General features: G+C 57.5%; 1 protein-coding gene across 1 annotated transcript in view; it reads right to left on the bottom strand.

The window, feature by feature from the left end:
* Positions 1 to 1,449: 1,449 nt before the first annotated feature.
* Positions 1,450 to 19,144, bottom strand: part of LOC148139422 (B-cell receptor CD22-like) — a 74,600-nt gene continuing 56,905 nt past the window's right edge. The window contains exons 14-18 of the mRNA XM_087980751.1: positions 15,266 to 15,350; positions 12,632 to 12,786; positions 8,915 to 9,005; positions 4,085 to 4,257; positions 1,450 to 3,153 (exon numbers count right to left, since the gene is read on the bottom strand). Of these exons, the coding sequence (XP_087836877.1) occupies positions 4,090 to 4,257; positions 8,915 to 9,005; positions 12,632 to 12,786; positions 15,266 to 15,350 (499 nt within the window). The 3' untranslated portion in view covers positions 1,450 to 3,153; positions 4,085 to 4,089. The remainder of the gene's footprint in view (positions 3,154 to 4,084; positions 4,258 to 8,914; positions 9,006 to 12,631; positions 12,787 to 15,265; positions 15,351 to 19,144) is intronic.

Genomic DNA, 19,144 nt, shown 5'->3' with positions numbered 1-19,144 from the left:
TCTCCCACCTTGACTCAAAATTCACCAGATCCCACACTCTGCTGATCCAGTTTCCCCAATTTATTCAGCCCCTACACCCCCTCCCTATCTCTGTCATCCCCTCAAGCCCCTACACCCCCTCCCTATCTCTGTAGCCTCCCCCAGCCCCTACACCCCCTCCCTATCTCTGTCACCCCCTCCAGCCCCTACACCCCCTCCCTATCTCTGTAACCCCCTCAAGCCCCTACACCCCCTCCCTATCTCTGTAATCCCCTCCAGCCCCTACACCCCCTCCCTATCTTTGTAACCCCCTCCAGCCCCTACACCCCCTCCCTATCTCTGTAACCCCCTCCAGCCCCTACACCCCCTCCCTATCTCTGTAATCCCCTCCAGCCCCTACACCCCCTCCCTATCTTTGTAACCCCCTGCAGCCCCTACACCCCCTCCCTATCTCTGTAACCCCCTCCAGCCCCTACACCCCCTCCCTATCTCTGTAGCCCCCTCCAGCCGCTACACCTCCTCCCTATCTCTGTAACCCCCTCCAGCCCCTACACCCCCTCCCTATCTCTGTAACCCCCTCCAGCCCCTACACCCCCTCCCTATCTCTGTAACCCCCTGCAGCCCCTACACCCCCTCCCTATCTCTGTAACCCCCTCCAGCCCCTACACCCCCTCCCTATCTCTGTAGCCCCCTCCAGCCCTTACACCCCCTCCCTATCTCTGTAACCCCCTCCAGCCCCTACACCCCCTCCCTATCTCTGTAGCCCCCTCCAGCCGCTACACCTCCTCCCTATCTCTGTAAACCCCTCCAGCCCCTACACCCCTCCCTATCTCTGTAGACCCCTCCAGCCGCTACACCTCCTCCCTATCTCTGTAACCCCCTCCAGCCCCTACACCCCCTCCCTATCTCTGTAACCCCCTCCAGCCCCTACACCTCCTCCCTATCTCTGTAAACCCCTCCAGCCCCTACACCCCTCCCTATCTCTGTAGACCCCTCCAGCCGCTACACCTCCTCCCTATCTCTGTAACCCCCTCCAGCCCCTACACCCCCTCCCTATCTCTGTAACCCCCTGCAGCCCCTACACCCCCTCCCTATCTCTGTAACCCCCTCCAGCCCCTACACCCCCTCCCTATCTCTGTAGCCCCCTCCAGCCCTTACACCCCCTCCCTATCTCTGTAACCCCCTCCAGCCCCTACACCCCCTCCCTATCTCTGTAGCCCCCTCCAGCCGCTACACCTCCTCCCTATCTCTGTAAACCCCTCCAGCCCCTACACCCCTCCCTATCTCTGTAGACCCCTCCAGCCGCTACACCTCCTCCCTATCTCTGTAACCCCCTCCAGCCCCTACACCCCCTCCCTATCTCTGTAACCCCCTCCAGCCCCTACACCCCCTCCCTATCTCTGTAGCCCCCTCCAGCCCCTACACCCCCTCCCTATCTCTGTAACCCCTTCCAGCCCCTACACCCCCTTCCTATCTCTGTAGCCCCCTCCAGCCCTGAGATCCCATGAGGGAGAAGGATTCTGAGGTTGCAGTGTGAAAAGAGCTGGTGGATTGATCCAGATCCTGAAGTTGTTTCCTTTCCATGGGTTTCAAAATGGTCCCCGAAAAGTCGATATTCAAATCAGAAAATGCAATCCCCCAAATACTAACCACACCCTTGGGGTTAGCAGGGAAACATCACAACACAGGCACTGAGGTCTCATGAGCTGGAGCTTACATCACATGACCCACACTCCTGGGAGAACTTCCTTGCGCCTGTTCCAGCCAACTTAACATTTCTGACACCCAGCATCATGCTCCTATTCATCAGCATCCGAATCTTGCCTGAGGGATACAGAGACTGGAACTGTGCACGGTGCTCCGAGTGTGGGTCTAACTGAGGGATACGGAGACTGGAACTGTGCACGGTGCTCCGAGTGTGGGTCTAACTGAGGGATACAGAGACTGGAACTGTGCACGGTGCTCTGAGTGTGGGTCTAACTGAGGGATACGGAGACTGGAACTGTGCACGGTGCTCCGAGTGTGGGTCTAACTGAGGGATACGGAGACTGGAAGTGTGCACAGTGCTCCAAGTGTGGGTCTAACTGAGGGATACAGAGACTGGAACTGTGCACAGTGCTCCGAGTGTGGGTCTAACTGAGGGATACAGAGACTGGAACTGTGCACAGTTCTCCGAGTGTGGGTCTAACTGAGGGATACAGAGACTGGAACTGTGCACGGTGCTCCGAGTGTGGGTCTAACTGAGGGACACAGAGACTGGAACTGTGCACGGTGCTCCGAGTGTGGGTCTAACTGAGGGACAGAGAGACTGGAACTGTGCACGGTGCTCCGAGTGTGGGTCTAACTGAGGGACACAGAGACTGGAACTGCGCACGGTGCTCCGAGTGTGGGTCTAACTGAGGGACACAGAGACTGGAACTATGCACGGTGCTCCGAGTGTGGGTCTAACTGAGGGATACGGAGACTGGAACTGTGCACGGTGCTCCGAGTGTGGGTCTAACTGAGGGATACGGAGACTGGAACTGTGCACGGTGCTCCGATTGTGGGTCTAACTGAGGGATACAGAGACTGGAACTGTGCACAGTGCTCCAAGTGTGGGTCTAACTGAGGGATACAGAGACTGGAACTGTGCACAGTGCTCCGAGTGTGGGTCTAATGGAGGGATACAGAGACTGGAACTGTGCACGGTGCTCCGAGTGTGGGTCTAACTGAGGGATAATGAGACTGGAACTGTGCACGGTGCTCCGAGTGTGGGTCTAACTGAGGGATAATGAGACTGGAACTGTGCACGGTGCTCCGAGTGTGAGTCTAACTGAGGGAAACGGAGACTGGAACTGTGCACAGTGCTCCGAGTGTGGGTCTAACTGAGGGAAACGGAGACTGGAACTGTGCACGGTGCTCCGAGTGTGGGTCTAACTGAGGGATACGGAGACTGGAACTGTGCACGGTGCTCCGAGTGTGGGTCTAACTGAGGGATACGGAGACTGGAACTGTGCGCGGTGCTCCCAATGTGATTATTGATGTCCATCTTCAGTATAACCTGTTCCAGCAGCAACTCTCCACAGGATGCACATTTCTTTAACAATATTCAGTGAGATCTCCCATCTGGACTTTATACAGGAAATTCCTCAGTATCTGAAACTTGTCCGCATTTGTCTTTGGTAACAGTCAAAGCTGAAACCAGGGAATGTGACGGAGGGAGAACGACATAGAGAGCAGGAGAACGAGAAAGAGACAGAGAGAGAGAGAGAGAGAGAATGGCAGAATTAATAAACTACCCCTGAAAGAGGCCATTTGGCCCATCGGCTGTGTGCTGCTGTCTCTGCTGCATTCCAGCTTTCACTCCCCCAACACACATCCTTACATCTCCCCACATTCCACCCCCCCCAACTCCCTGTGGGAGTTAGTCCCACATTCCGCCCCCCCACCCCCTCACCCCCACTCCCTCAGTCAATCCAAGCGAAAGTACGTTACAATATCTTCAGAGATCTCTCGGTGCCTTGTTCTCTCTCTCAGTCACTCTCATTCTCTCTCACACTCACTGTCTCACAATCTCTCCCTCACACCCTCTCTCAATCTCACTCTATCTCAGTCTCATCCTTTCCACTCTCTCCCTCACTCACTCTCTCATCTCCCTCACTCCCTTGATCTCATTGTCATTCATTCTCTCACTCTGTCTCTCTCTATCTCACTCCCACTTTCTCCCTCTATCTCTGTCTCTCTCCACCTCAATCTATCTCACTCACTGAATCTCTCCCTCCCTCTACCTATGTCTCATTCACTCTCTGTCTCTCTCTCTCCCTCTCCCTCCATCTCTTCCTCTATCTCTCTCTCATTCTGTCTCTATCCCTCTATCTCATTCTCTCCCTCTATCTCTGTCCCTCTATTTCTTACTCTCCCTCTAACTCTTGCTCTCACCCTCTCTCCTGCTACCTCTCTCCCTCCTTCTATCTCTCTCTCTCTCTCTCTCTCTCTCTCTCTCCCCCTATCTCATTCCCTCTCCTCTCCTCCCTCTATCTTGCTCTCTCAGTCCATACAGACAGAGCAGTAATATTCGGAGAGACTGGGCCTGTAGCTGTGGATCTCAGTCAGTGAGAGGGCTTACCTGCATCAAAACCTGATGCTGGTGTATTCAATGTCATCATGAGAGCCGCGGCGATGGGCACGGTTGCCAGGGGGATTCAGTTGCAACACGGACGTGTAATTCAGCTCATCCTCACTGGAATCATTGCCTTTCGCAAACAAGTGTACGACATTTTCATAATCATCACTGGTCACCTATGGGAGACGGTGGTGGGGGGAAAGCAGAGAGGGTGAATGCCAGAATGGCCTTACAGAAACAAACTGTCCATCTGTCGGGGGCAGAATCCCTCCCTCGCTCAGGGACAGGCGTCTCACTGAAACCCTCAGGAATCAGACAGACCCCAAATACGGCTGACGCCACGATCGCTCACCGGGACAAGGGGAGGGCCACACTGTCGGAGGGTCAGTGCTGAGGGAGTGCTGCACTGTCGGAGGGTCAGTGCTGAGGGAGTGCCGCACTGTCGGAGGGTCAGTGCTGAGGGAGTGCCGCACTGTCGGAGGGTCAGTGTTGAGAGAGTGGGCACTGTCGGAGGGTCAGTGCTGAGGGAGTGGGCATTGTCGGAGGGTCAGTGCTGAGGGAGTGGGCACTGTCGGAGGGTCAGTGCTGAGGGAGTGGGCACTGTCGGAGGGTCAGTGCTGAGGGAGTGGGCACTGTCGGAGGGTCAGTGCTGAGCAAGTGGGCACTGTCGGAGGGTCAGTGCTGAGGGAGTGGGCATTGTCGGAGGGTCAGTGCTGAGGGAGTGGGCATTGTCGGAGGGTCAGTGCTGAGGGAGTGGGCACTGTCGGAGGGTCAGTGTTGAGGGAGTGGGCACTGTCGGAGGGTCAGTGCTGAGGGAGTGGGCATTGTCGGAGGGTCAGTGCTGAGGGAGTGGGCACTGTCGGAGGGTCAGTGCTGAGGGAGAGGGCACTGTCGGAGGGTCAGTGCTGAGGGAGTGGGCACTGTCGGAGGGTCAGTGCTGAGGGAGTGGGCACTGTCGGAGGGTCAGTGCTGAGGGAGTGGGCACTGTCGGAGGGTCAGTGCTGAGGGGGTTCCCCACCGTCGGAGGGTCAGCGCTGAGGGAGTGCCCCACTGTCGGAGGGTCAGCGCTGAGGGAGTGCCCCACTGTCGAACGGTCAGTGCTGAGGGAGTGGGCACTGTCGGAGGGTCAGTGCTGAGGGGGTGCCACACTGTCGTAGGGTCAGCGCTGAGGGAGTGCCCCATTGTTGGAGGGTCAGTGCTGAGGGAGTGGGCACTGTCGGAGGGTCAGTGCTGAGGGAGTGCCGCACTGTCGGAGGGTCAGTGCTGTGGGAGTGCCCCACTGTCGGAGGGTCAGCGCTGAGGGAGTGCCCCATTGTTGGAGGGTCAGTGCTGAGGGAGTGGGCACTGTCGGAGGGTCAGTGCTGAGGGAGTGCCGCACTGTCGGAGGGTCAGTGCTGAGGGAGTGCCCCACTGTCGGAGGGTCAGTGCTGAGGGAGTGGGCACTGTCGGAGGGTCAGTGCTGAGGGAGTGGGCACTGTCGGAGGGTCAGTGCTGAGGGAGTGCCCCACTGTCGGAGGGTCAGTGCTGAGGGAGTGGGCACTGTCGGAGGGTCAGTGCTGAGGGAGTAGGCACTGTCGGAGGGTCAGTGCTGAGGGAGTGGGCACTGTCAGTATCTATTTCCGTTCTGACAGTAACGTCACTCAGTCGTGTTGCCACAATCGTGTCCCATAAACCCTGCAATATGTGGGAACATTTCGAAATGTGTGGGGACAGTCGAGAGCAAAGTGAAGTAACAGTTTCCGCTGCACTTTCCCACATCCCCCATCCCGGCTCAAACAACACAGTCATCTCCATCTCAACCCTCCCTACCTCTGTAACCCCCCCCAGCCCCTACACCCCCTCCCTATCTCTGTAACCCCCTCCAGCCCCTAAACCCCCTCCCTATCTCTGTAACCCCTCTCCAGCCCCTACACCCCCTCCCTATCTCTGTAACCCCCTCCAGCCCCTACACCCCCTCCCTATCTCTGTAACCCCCTCCAGCCCCTACACCCCCTCCCTATCTCTGTAACTCCCTCCAGCGCCTACACTCCCTCCCTATCTCTGTAACCCCCTCCAGCCCCTACACCCCCTCCCTATCTCTGTAATCCCCTCCAGCCCCTACACCCCCTCCCTATCTCTGTAACCCCCTCCAGCCCCTACACCCCCTCCCTATCTCTGTAACCCCCTCCAGCCCCTACACACCCTCCCTATCTCTGTAACCCCATCCGTCCCCGACACCCCCTCCCTATCTCTGTAACCTCCTCCAGCCCCTACACCCCCTCCCTATCTCTGTAGCCTCCTCCAGCCCCTACACCCCCTCCCTATCTCTGTAACCACCTCCAGCCCCTACACACCCTCCCTATCTCTGTAACCACCTCCAGCCCCTACACACCCTCCCTATCTCTGTAACCCCCTCCAGCAACTACATCCCCTCCCTATCTCTGTGACCCCCTCCAGCCCCTACACCCCCTCCCTATCTCTGTAACCCCCTCCAGCCCCTACACCTCCTCCCTATCTCTGTAACTCCCTCCAGACCCTACACCCCCTCCCTATCTCTGTAACCCCCTCCAGCCCCTACACCTCCTCCCTATCTCTGTAACTCCCTCCAGACCCTACACCCCCTCCCTATCTCTGTAACCCCCTCCAGCCCCTACACCCCCTCCCTATCTCTGTAACCCCCTCCAGCCCCTACACCCCCTCCCTATCTCTGTAACCCCCTCCAGCCCCTACACCCCCTCCCTATCTCTGTAACTCCCTCCAGCCCCTACACCCCCTGCCTATCTCTGTAACCCCCTCCAGCCCCTACATCCCCGCCCTATCTCTGTAACCCCCTCCAGCCCCTACACACCCTCCCTATCAGTGTATTTCTGACTGAGAGGGGACGATGGATCCCCCTGGTAATCTTTATCATGTCCCTGCTTGTGGGATGTTACTTTATTTGCTGTAATAGGCTTGGGCCCAGTTTTACAACATTTCCCACGAATCCCTTGGAGAGTCCTTCCCTCAGGATGAGGTTTTATGATGAGATTGTCTGGTGCTACAGAAATGTTAATATTGGGCCTGGAACAAAGGGAGAATTGAACAACCAATGACAACCAGCAGGGGGAGTGTTGGCACACACACACTGACACACATCTCACTGACTCCCTCAGTACTGACCCTCCGACAGTGCCCACTCCCTCAGCACTGACCCTCCGACAGTGCCCACTCCCTCAGCACTGACCCTCCGACAGTGCCCACTCCCTCAGCACTGACCCTCCGACAGTGCCCACTCCCTCAGCACTGACCCTCCGACAGTGCCCACTCCCTCAGCACTGACCCTCCGACAGTGCCCACTCCCTCAGCACTGACCCTCCGACAGTGCCCACTCCCTCAGCACTGACCCTCCGACAGTGCCCACTCCCTCAGCACTGACCCTCCGACAGTGCGGCACTCCCTCAGCACTGACCCTCCGACAGTGCCCACTCCCTCAGCACTGACCCTCCGACGGTGCCCACTCCCTCAGCACTGACCCTCCGACAGTGTCCACTCCCCCAGCACTGACCCTCCGACAGTGCCCACTCCCTCAGCACTGACCCTCCGACAGTGCCCACTCCCTCAGCACTGACCCTCCGACAGTGCGGCACTCCCTCAGCACTGACCCTCCAACAGTCCGGCACTTCCTCAACTCTGACCCACCAACATTGCCCACTCCCTCAGCTCTGACCCTCCGACAGTGCGGCACTCCCTCAGCATTGACCCTCCGACAGTGCGGCACTCCCTCAGCACTGACCCTCCGACAGTGCCCACTCCCTCAGCACTGACCCTCCAACAGTCCGGCACTTCCTCAACTCTGACCCACTGACATTGCCCACTCCCTCAGCTCTGACCCTCTGACAGTGCGGCACTCCCTCAGCACTGACCCTCCGACAGTGCCCACTCCCTCAGCACTGACCCTCCAACAGTGCCCACTCCCTCAGGACTGACTCTCCGACAGTGCCCACTCCCTCAGCACTGACCCTCCGACAGTGCAGCACTCCCTCAGCACAGATCGTCTGACAGTGCCCACTCCCTCAGCACTGACCCTCCAACAGTGCCCACTCCCTCAGCACTGACCCTCCGACAGTGCAGGACTCCCTCAGCACTGACCCTCCGACAGTGCCCACTCCCTCAGCACTGACCCTCCGACAGTGCAGCACTCCCTCAGCACTGACCCTCCGACAGTGCCCACTCCCTCAGCACTGACCCTCCGACAGTGCAGCACTCCCTCAGCACTGACCCTCCGACAGTGCCCACTCCCTCAGCACTGACCCTCCAACAGTGCCCACTCCCTCAGGACTGACTCTCCGACAGTGCCCACTCCCTCAGCACTGACCCTCCGACAGTGCAGCACTCCATCAGCACAGATCGTCTGACAGTGCCCACTCCCTCAGCACTGACCCTCCAACAGTGCCCACTCCCTCAGCACTGACCCTCCGACAGTGCAGGACTCCCTCAGCACTGACCCTCCGACAGTGCCCACTCCCTCAGCACTGACCCTCCGACAGTGCAGCACTCCCTCAGCACTGACCCTCCGACAGTGCCCACTCCCTCAGCACTGACCCTCCGACAGTGCAGCACTCCCTCAGCACTGACCCTCCGACAGTGCAGCACTCCCTCAGCACTGACCCTCCGACAGTGCCCACTCCCTCAGCACTGACCCTCCGACAGTGCAGCACTCCCTCAGCACTGACCCTCGACAGTGCCCACTCCCTCAGCACTGACCCTCCGACAGTGCAGGACTCCCTCAGCACTGACCCTCCGACAGTGCCCACTCCCTCAGCACTGACCCTCCGACAGTGCAGCACTCCCTCTTGGGGACGAGGGCTGTTATACCTGGGACGGAGATGGTGCCTTCTTGATCAAGCTGTAGATGACTGTTGGATCATTGTTGGGTCTCCCTTTCAGAGGCTTCTTGCCTTTCCCCCTGTGAATGTCAGAAAGCACACTGTGAGCTGGAAGGAGCAAAAATTATTACGGGGAACTGTCCACCCTGTATCTTCCCCATCCGCACACGCAGACAGAGATGCACACACACACGCACACGCACACACAAACACACACATGCACACGCACACACACATGCACGCACACATACACACGCACACACACACACATACACGCACACACCCGCACATAGACACACGCACACACACAAACGCACATGCACACACACACATTCACACGCACACATACACACACACACACGCGTACACACACACACACATGCACGCACACACACACACACACAACACACACGCGCACACACACACACGCGTACACACGCACACACACATGCACACACACGCACAAACGCACACACACACACACGCGCACACACACACACGCGTACACACGCACACACACGCACAAACGCACACACACACACACGCGCACACACACACACACACAAACGCACACACACACAAAAACGCACACACACATACACACACACGCACACATACACGCACACACACACACATACACGCACACGCACACACACACATACACGCACACGCACACACACACACACACACGCACACACACACATACACGCACACGCACACACACACACACACACGCACACACACACATGCACACACACACACACACACGCACGCACACACACGTGCACACACACACTCGATGATCTGCAGATAGTGAACAGTCAGCAGGTACAAACTGGAAACCTGACCCCACCCCTCATTCTGGTGATGGTCAGGGGGGAGCCTCGAGTCAAATACAATCACATCTGCCCCAACTCCAACCCCGTCACACAACAAACCCAATGTACCCCCTACCCCTAACACACGACAAACCCATATACCCCCACCCCCAACACTCTTCAAACCCATACACCCCTAACCCTCAACACTCTCCAAACCCATACACCCACAACCCCCAACACTCTCCAAACCCATATACCCCCCACCCCCAACACTCTCCAAACCCATACACCCACAACCCCCAACACCCTCCAAACCCATATACCCCCCACCCCCAACACTCTCCAAACCCATACACCCCCACCCCCAACACCCTCCAAACCCATACACCCCCAACCCCCAACACTCTCCAAACCCATACACCCACAACTCCCAACACCCTCCAAACCCATATACCCCCCACCCCCAACACCCTCCACACCCATATACTCCCCACCCCCAACACACTACACACCTATACACCCCCCACCCCCAACATCCTCCACCCCCATTCACCACCCACCCCCAACACCCTCCACACCCATACAGCCCCCACCCCCAACACCCTCCCAACCCATATACCCCCCACCCCCAACACCCTCCAATCCCATACACCCCCCACCCCCATATACCCCCCACCCCCAACACCCTCCCAACCCATATACCCCCCACCCCCAACACCCTCCCAACCCATACACCCCCAACATCCAACACCCTCCGCACCCATATACCCCACACCCCCAACACCCTCCACACCCATACACTCCCCCAGCCCCAACACCCTCCACACCCATACACCCCCCCGGCCCCAACACCTTCCCAAACCCTTACAGCCCCAAACCCAAAACCCTCCAAATCCATATACCCCCACCACAACACCCTCCAAACCCATACACCCCCCACCCCAACACCCTCCAAATCCTTACACCCCCACCCCAACAGCCTCCACACATATACATTCCCCACCCCCAACACCCTCCACACCCATACATCCCCCACCCCCAACACCCTCCACACCCAAAAACCCCCCACCCCCAACACCCTCCACACCCATACACCCCCACCCCCAACACCCTCCACACTCATACACCCCACACCCCCAACACCCTCCAAACCCATATACCCCCACCCCCAACACCCTCCACACCCATACACCCCCCCAGGCCCAACACCTTCCCAAAACCTTACAGCCCCAAACCCAAAACCCTCCAAATCCATATACCCCCACCACAACACCCTCCAAACCCTTACACCCCCCACCCCAACACCCTCCAAATCCTTACACCCCCATCCCCAACACCCTCCACACCCATACACCCCCCACCCCCAACACACTCCACACACATACACCCCACACCCCCAACACCCTCCAAACCCATATACCCCCCACCCCAACACCCTCCGCACCCATATACCCCCACCCCAACCCCCTCCAAATCCATACATCCCCCACCCCCAACACACTCCACACCCATATACCCCCCACCCCCAACTCCCTCCAAACCCATTGACCCCCCTCCTCAACCCCCCTCAAACCCATACAACCCCCACCCCAACACCCCCCAAATCCATACACCCCCCATCCCCCAAACCCATATAACCCCCCACCCCCAAAACCCTCCACACCCATGTATCCCCCACCCCAACATCCTCCAAACCCATACACCCCCATCCCCTGCAAGTCCCCCTCCGAGCCCCTGACCATCCCGACTTGGAAATCTATCGACCGTTCCTTCCCAGATCAGAATCCTGGAATTCCCTTGAATTTCCTCTCGAAATCCTTGCGTGTCCCTTCCTCCCCCATGCTCTCGGACAGTACGTTCCAGATCCTAACCCCTCGAATGAACTAAACTAGCCCCCCACCCCCCCCCCGCCTGCTCCTGGCCCATCTCCCTCCAACCCTTTCCTGTCCATGTCCTTATCCAAATCCCTTTTAAACGTTGTAACTGTCCCTCCCCCACTTCCTCCGGAAGGTCATTCCACACACGGACCACCCTCGGGGGAAAACAGTTGCCCCTCGTGTCTTTTTTAAATCTCTCTCCTCTCCCCTTAAACATGTGCCCCCCTGGTCTTCAAATCCCCCCCACCCTGGGGGAATAGACACCCACCATTCACCCTCTCTGTCCCCCTCATGATTTTATAACCCTCTATAAGGTCACCCCTCAGCCTCCGACGCTCCGGGGAAAACAGTCCCAGCCTATCCAGCCTTTCGTTATAACTCCAACCCTCCCATTCCCGGCAACATCCTGGGAAATCTCTCCGGAACCCTCTCCAGTTTAATAATATTCTTCCTATAACAGGGTGACCGGAACTGGACACAGTATCCCAGAAGGGGCCTCACCAATGTCCTGTACAACCTCAACATGACGTCCCCAACCCCTACACTCAAAGGGCTGAGCAATGAAGGGGAGTGTGTGAAACCCCTTCGTAACCCCCCTGTCTGTGTGTGACACAGACTCCAAAGGGATGATGTCCCTGAATCCCTGGGTCCCTCTGTTCCCCAGCACCACCCAGGGCCCCACCATTAACTGTATAAGCCCTGTCCCTGTGTGTTTTACCAAAATACAGCACCTCACACTTACCCAGATTAAACTCCATCTGCCCCTCCTCAGCCCATTGACCCGTTTGATCAGGATCACTTTGTAATCTTAGATAACCCCCTTCACTGTGGTGTCCCTGTAGTAGCAATGATGGGAGTAGGGGTAGGCCATTTGGCCCAAGTGGCTCCGTACTATCCCCTATTAAGTAACCCAGTCAGCGCCAATCCCACGTCCCAGGCCTGACTCATTCTCCAGTGCCACGGGGTCCCGGTGTTGCTGGGTGGTTCTAGCCCTCAGTCAGACATTACCGAGTGGCTCCTGTTTGTTTCTGTCCCTCCGGGGTCTGGGAGCTGGCCCCAAAGTTAATGGTCGCATATTCAACATGGTCATCCGGGCGGGAGTGCCCCTGAGGGTCCGTGCTCTCGGCCATCATCATGTTCTCATACACCGTCCTCTCCTTCGCCTGGAAGGAATACAACAACAACAGCAGGATCAGCCGACATTGCTGCTCAGCAACATGCATTTAGATAGTGCCTTGCCCTGCTCAACATATCACCACAACATAATTCAACACCAAACAACTTCGGGGGACAGTGTGGAATATCTTATCCAGTTTATCACCGATCTCCCCCACCCTCAGTCTCACTGTCTACCTCTCTCAGCATATCACTCTCTCTATCTCTCTCTCTCCCTCTCTCTGCTTATCACTCTATCGCTTTGTCTCTCTGTACTTGAGTACCATTCTTTCTATCTCTCTATCACTCTCTAGATGTCTGTCACACTCTCTGTCTCTGTCTCTCTCTCTCTCAAAGTCTCTCTCTGTGTCACTCTCTTACTGTCTCTCCGTCAGTGCTGAGGGAGTGCCGCACTGTCGGAGGGTCAGTGCTGAGGGAGTGCCGCACTGACGGAGGGTCAGTGCTGAGGGAGTGGGCACTGTCGGAGGGTCAGTGCTGAGGGAGTGCCGCACTGTCGGAGGGTCAGTGCTGAGGGAGAGCCGCACTGTCGGAGGGTCAGTGCTGAGGGAGTGCCGCACTGTCGGAGGGTCAGTGCTGAGGGAGTGCCGCACTGTCGGAGGGTCAGTGCTGAGGGAGTGGGCACTGTCGGAGGGTCAGTGCTGAAAGAGTGGGCACTGTCGGAGGGTCAGTGCTGAGGGAGTGGGCACTGTCGGAGGGTCAGTGCTGAGGGAGTGGGCACTGTCAGATGGTCAGTGCTGAGGGAGTGGGCACTGTCGGAGGGTCAGTGCTGAGGGAGTGCCGCACTGTCGGATGGTCAGTGCTGAGGGAGTGGGCACTGTCGGAGAGTCAGTGCTGAGGGAGTGTCGCACTGTCAGAGGGTCAGTGCTGAGGGAGTGGGCACTATCGGAGGGTCAGTGCTGGGGGAGTGGGCACTGTCGGAAGGTCAGTTTTGAGGGAGTGGTCACTGTCAGAGGGTCATTGCTGAGGGAGTGGGCACTGTCAGAGGGTCAGTGCTGGGGGAGTGGGCACTGTCAGAGGGTCAGTGCTGGAGGAGTGGGCACTATCGGAGGGTCAGTGCTGAGGGAGTGGGCACTGTCGGAGGGTCAGTGCGGAGGGAGTGGGCACTATCGGAGGGTGAGTGCTGAGGGAGTGGGCACTGTCGGAGGGTCAGTGCTGAGGGAGTGCCACACTGCTGGAGGGTTACTGCTGAGGGAGTGGGCACTGTCCGAGTGTCAGTGCTGAGGGAGTGGGCACTATCGGAGGGTCAGTGCTGAGGCAGTGGGCACTGTCGGAGGGTCAGTGCTGAGGGAGTGGGCACTGTCGGAGGGTCAGTGCTGAGGAAGTGCCGCACTCTCGGAGGGTCAGTGCTGAGGGAGTGGGCACTGTCGGAGGGTCAGTGCTGAGGGAGTGGGCACTGTCGGAGGGTCAGTGCTGAGGGAGTGGGCACTGTCGGAGGGTCAGTGCTGAGGGAGTGGGCACTGTCGGAGGGTCAGTGCTGAGGGAGTGGGCAATGTCGGAGGGTCAGTGCTGAGGGAGTGGGCACTGTCGGAGGGTCAGTGCTGAGGGAGTGGGCACTGTCGGAGGGTCAGTGCTGAGGGAGTGGGCAATGTCGGAGGGTCAGTGCTGAGGGAGTGGGCACTGTCGGAGGGTCAGTGCTGAGGGAGTGGGCACTGTCGGAGGGTCAGTGCTGAGGGAGTGGGCACTGTCGGAGGGTCAGTGCTGAGGGAGTGGGCACTGTCGGAGGGTCAGTGCTGAGGAATCATTGCTCTGGGTGCTGATATTTAACCCTGAACTTACATCACCCAGTATTAGATTGGTGCTGAAAAAGCAGGTCAGGCAGCATCTGAGGAGCAGAAAAATCAGGCCTCACTCGTGATGAAGGGCTTTTGCCCGAAACGTCGATTCTCCTGCCCCTCGGATGCTGCCTGACCTGCTGTGCTTTTCCAGCACCACTCTCTAATCTAGAGTCTGATCTCTAGTATCTGCGGTCCTCACGTTTGCCTACATCACCAGTATGAATAGCAGTCATTCCTCTGACTGCAGCCTGTGGGATCTTGCTGTGCTGTCCTCAATGGGAGCAGGGGGCTCACTCTGATAACAAACATCCCCCACTGGCTGTGTGACTTCAGGAGGAGCTGAGCTGGGGACAGGGGCTCAGAGAAGCTGCTCCCATCACCCCCACTCTCCCAGACCGGAGACTGGAAATCTGGGGACTGAGATGGGTGTGGGGTCCCAGTCTGTGTTTGGGGAAACGCATTCACTCCCAGGGTGGGCGGGGGGGCTGATATCTTTGGAATTCTCTCCCTTGGAGAGTATAATCGCTCAGTATATTCTAGACGGTGAGATCGATCGAGCTCTGAGCCCCTGGAAGTGAGGGTCAGACAGTCGATCAGCCACAATCATTTTGAATTGGGTATCAGCTAAGAGGGGAAGAATGGCCTCACAGAGCTTACCCTACATTGGACTTCCTGCTGTTTCCACACTAACCTGATTCCGTTTCATGACCACGCTGTAGACAGCGTTTGTTGCCTCAGTGCATTGTGGGCTGGTAGAATCAGTCTTCTTCCGTTTCCTGAGAGGACAGAGCACAGACTATTACATTCAGAGAAGGTCCACAGGTCCCTGGGTCAATACCACAGCCCTGGGAGCAAGTCCCATGATCCCTCACTCCTCCCACTCCCTGGGGTGAAGACGTTTATCCTGAATTCTCAATTGGATTTATTCGGGACTCTCTCCTACCGACGGCCCCTCGTTCCGGTCTCTCCCCCCCCGCCCACCGGCCAAGTGGAAATATTGTCTCTCCAACTCCCCGAGTTGACCCCCTTTCAGAATTGTAAACCACCTGATCGGGTCGTTCCCTCAGATCCCTCTCCTTGAGAGAGACCAGCCGCCAAGTGTGTTCAGTTTCGATCTAACTGAGGTAAATGGAGACTGAAACTGTGCACAGTGCTCCGAGTGTGGGTCTGACTGAGGGATACAGAGACTGGAACTGTGCACGGTGCTCCGAGTGTGGGTCTGACTGAGGGATACGGAGACTGGAACTGTGCACGGTGCTCCGAGTGTGGGTCTGACTGAGGGATACAGAGACTGGAACTGTGCACGGTGCTCCGAGTGTGGGTCTGACTGAGGGATACGGAGACTGGAACTGTGCACGGTGCTCCGAGTGTGGGTCTGACTGAGGGATACGGAGACTGGAACTGTGCACGGTGCTCCGAGTGTGGGTCTGACTGAGGGATACGGAGACTGGAACTGTGCACATTGCTCCGAGTGTGGGTCTGACTGAGGAATACGGAGACTGGAACTGTGCACAGTGCTCCGAGTGTGGGTCTGACTGAGGGATACAGAGACTGGAACTGTGCACGGTGCTCCGAGTGTGGGTCTGACTGAGGGATACAGAGACTGGAACTGTGCACGGTGCTCCGAGTGTGGGTCTGACTGAGGGATACGGAGACTGGAACTGTGCACGGTGCTCCGAGTGTGGGTCTGACTGAGGGATACGGAGACTGGAACTGTGCACGGTGCTCCGAGTGTGGGTCTGACTGAGGGATACGGAGACTGGAACTGTGCACATTGCTCCGAGTGTGGGTCTGACTGAGGAATACGGAGACTGGAACTGTGCACAGTGCTCCGAGTGTGGGTCTGACTGAGGGATACGGAGACTGGAACTGTGCACGGTGCTCCGAGTGTGGGTCTGACTGAGAGATAGAGACTGGAACTGTGCACGGTGCTCCGAGTGTGGGTTTGACTGAGGGATACAGAGACTGGAACTGTGCACAGTGCTCCGAGTGTGGGTCTGACTGAGAGAGATAGAGACTGGAACTGTGCACAGTGCTCCGAGTGTGGGTCTGACTGAGAGAGATAGAGACTGGAACTGTGCACGGTGCTCCGAGTGTGGGTCTGACTGAGGGATACAGAGACTGGAACTGTGCACGGTGCTCCGAGTGTGGGTCTGACTGAGAGAGATAGAGACTGGAACTGTGCACGGTGCTCCGAGTGTGGGTCTGACTGAGGGATACGGAGACTGGAACTGTGCACGGTGCTCCGAGTGTGGGTCTGACTGAGAGAGATAGAGACTGGAACTGTGCACGGTGCTCCGAGTGTGGGTCTGACTGAGGGATACAAAGACTGGAACTGTGCACGGTGCTCCGAGTGTGGGTCTAACTGAGGGATACGGAGACTGGAACTGTGCACGGTGCTCCGAGTGTGGGTCTGACTGAGGGATACGGAGACTGGAACTGTGCACGGTGTTCCGAGTGTGGGTCTGACTGAGGGATACAGAGACTGGAACTGTGCACAGTGCTCCGAGTGTGGGTCTGACTGAGGGAGACAGAGACTGGAACTGTGCACAGTGCTCCGAGTGTGGGTCTGACTGAGGGATACGGAGACTGGAACTGTGCACGGTGCTCCGAGTGTGGGTCTGACTGAGGGATACAGAGACTGGAACTGTGCACAATGCTCCGAGTGTGGGTCTGACTGAGGGATACGGAGACTGGAACTGTGCACGGTGCTCCGAGTGTGGGTCTGACTGAGGGATACGGAGACTGGAACTGTGCACGGTGCTCCGAGTGTGGGTCTAACTGAGGGATACGGAGACTGGAACTGTGCACGGTGCTCCGAGTGTGGGTCTGACTGAGGGATACGGAGACAGGAACTGTGTACAGTGCTCCGAGTGTGGGTCTGACTGAGAGAGATAGAGACTGGAACTGTGCACGGTGCTCCGAGTGTGGGTCTGACTGAGAGAGATAGAGACTGGAACTGTGCACGGTGCTCCGAGTGTGGGTCTGACTGAGAGAGATAGAGACTGGAACTGTGCACGGTGCTCCGAGTGTGGGTCTGACTGAGGGATACAGAGACTGGAACTGTGCACAGTGCTCCGAGTGTGGGTCTGACTGAGAGAGATAGATACTGGAACTGTGCACAGTGCTCCGAGTGTGGGTCTGACTGAGAGAGATAGAGACTGGAAGTGTGCACGGTGCTCCGAGTGTGGGTCTGACTGAGGGATACAGAGACTGGAACTGTGCACGGTGCTCCGAGTGTGGGTCTGACTGAGAGAGATAGAGACTGGAACTGTGCACGGTGCTCCGAGTGTGGGTCTGACTGAGGGATACAGAGACTGGAACTGTGCACGGTGCTCCGAGTGTGGGTCTGACTGAGAGAGATAGAGACTGGAACTGTGCACGGTGCTCCGAGTGTGGGTCTGACTGAGGGATACAAAGACTGGAACTGTGCACGGTGCTCCGAGTGTGGGTCTAACTGAGGGATACGGAGACTGGAACTGTGCACAGTGCTCCGAGTGTGGATCTGACTGAGGGATACAGAGAGTGGAACTGTGCACGGTGCTCCGAGTGTGGGACTGACTGAGGGATACAGAGAGTGGAACTGTGCACGGTGCTCCGAGTGTGGGTCTGACTGAGGGAGACAGAGACTGGAACTGTGCACGGTGCTCCGAGTGTGGGTCTGACTGAGGGAGACAGAGATTGGAACTGTGCACAGTGCTCCGAGTGTGGGTCTGACTGAGGGATACAGAGACTGGAACTGTGCACAGTGCTCCGAGTGTGGGACTGACTGACGGATACGGAGACTGGAACTGTGCACAGTGCTCCGAGTGTGGGTCGAACTGAGGGATACAGAGACTGGAACTGTGCACGGTGCTCCGAGTGTGGGTCTGACTGAGGGATACGGAGACTGGAACTGTGCACAGTGCTCCGAGTGTGGGTCTGAATGAGGGAGACAGAGACTGGAAATGTGCACAGTGCTCCGAGTGTGGGTCTGACTGAGGGATACGGAGACTGGAACTGTGCACAGTGCTCCGAGTGTGGGTCTGACTGAGGGATACGGAGACTGGAACTGTGCACAGTGCTCCGAGTGTGGGTCTAACTGAGGGATACAGACCTGGAACTGTGCACGGTGCTCCGAGTGTGGGTCTGACTGAGGGATACAGACCTGGAACTGTGCAAGGTGCTCCGAGTGTGGGTTTGACCGAGGGATACAGACCTGGAACTGTGCACGGTGCTCCGAGTGTGGGTCTGACTGAGGGATACAGAGACTGGAACTATGCACAGTGCTCCGAGTGTGGGTCTGACTGAGGGATACAGAGACTGGAACTGTGCACGTTGCTCCGAGTGTGGGTCTAACTGAGGGATACGGAGACTGGAACTGTGCACAGTGCTCCGAGTGTGGGTCTGACTGAGGGATACGGAGACTGGAACTGTGCACAGTGCTCCGAGTGTGGGTCTAACTGAGGGAGACAGAGACTGGAACTGTGCACAGTGGTCCGAGTGTGGGTCTAACTGAGGGAGACAGAGACTGGAAGTGTGCACGGTTCTCCGAGTGTGGGTCTAACTGAGGGATACGGAGACTGGAACC

The sequence above is a fragment of the Chiloscyllium plagiosum genome, unplaced genomic scaffold (assembly GCF_037043375.1).
Source record: "Chiloscyllium plagiosum isolate Xiang-an unplaced genomic scaffold, Cpla_swu_hap1 HiC_scaffold_38, whole genome shotgun sequence".
NCBI classification, from domain to species: Eukaryota; Metazoa; Chordata; class Chondrichthyes; order Orectolobiformes; family Hemiscylliidae; genus Chiloscyllium; species Chiloscyllium plagiosum.
This window is presented reverse-complemented; position numbering and strand designations above follow the sequence as displayed.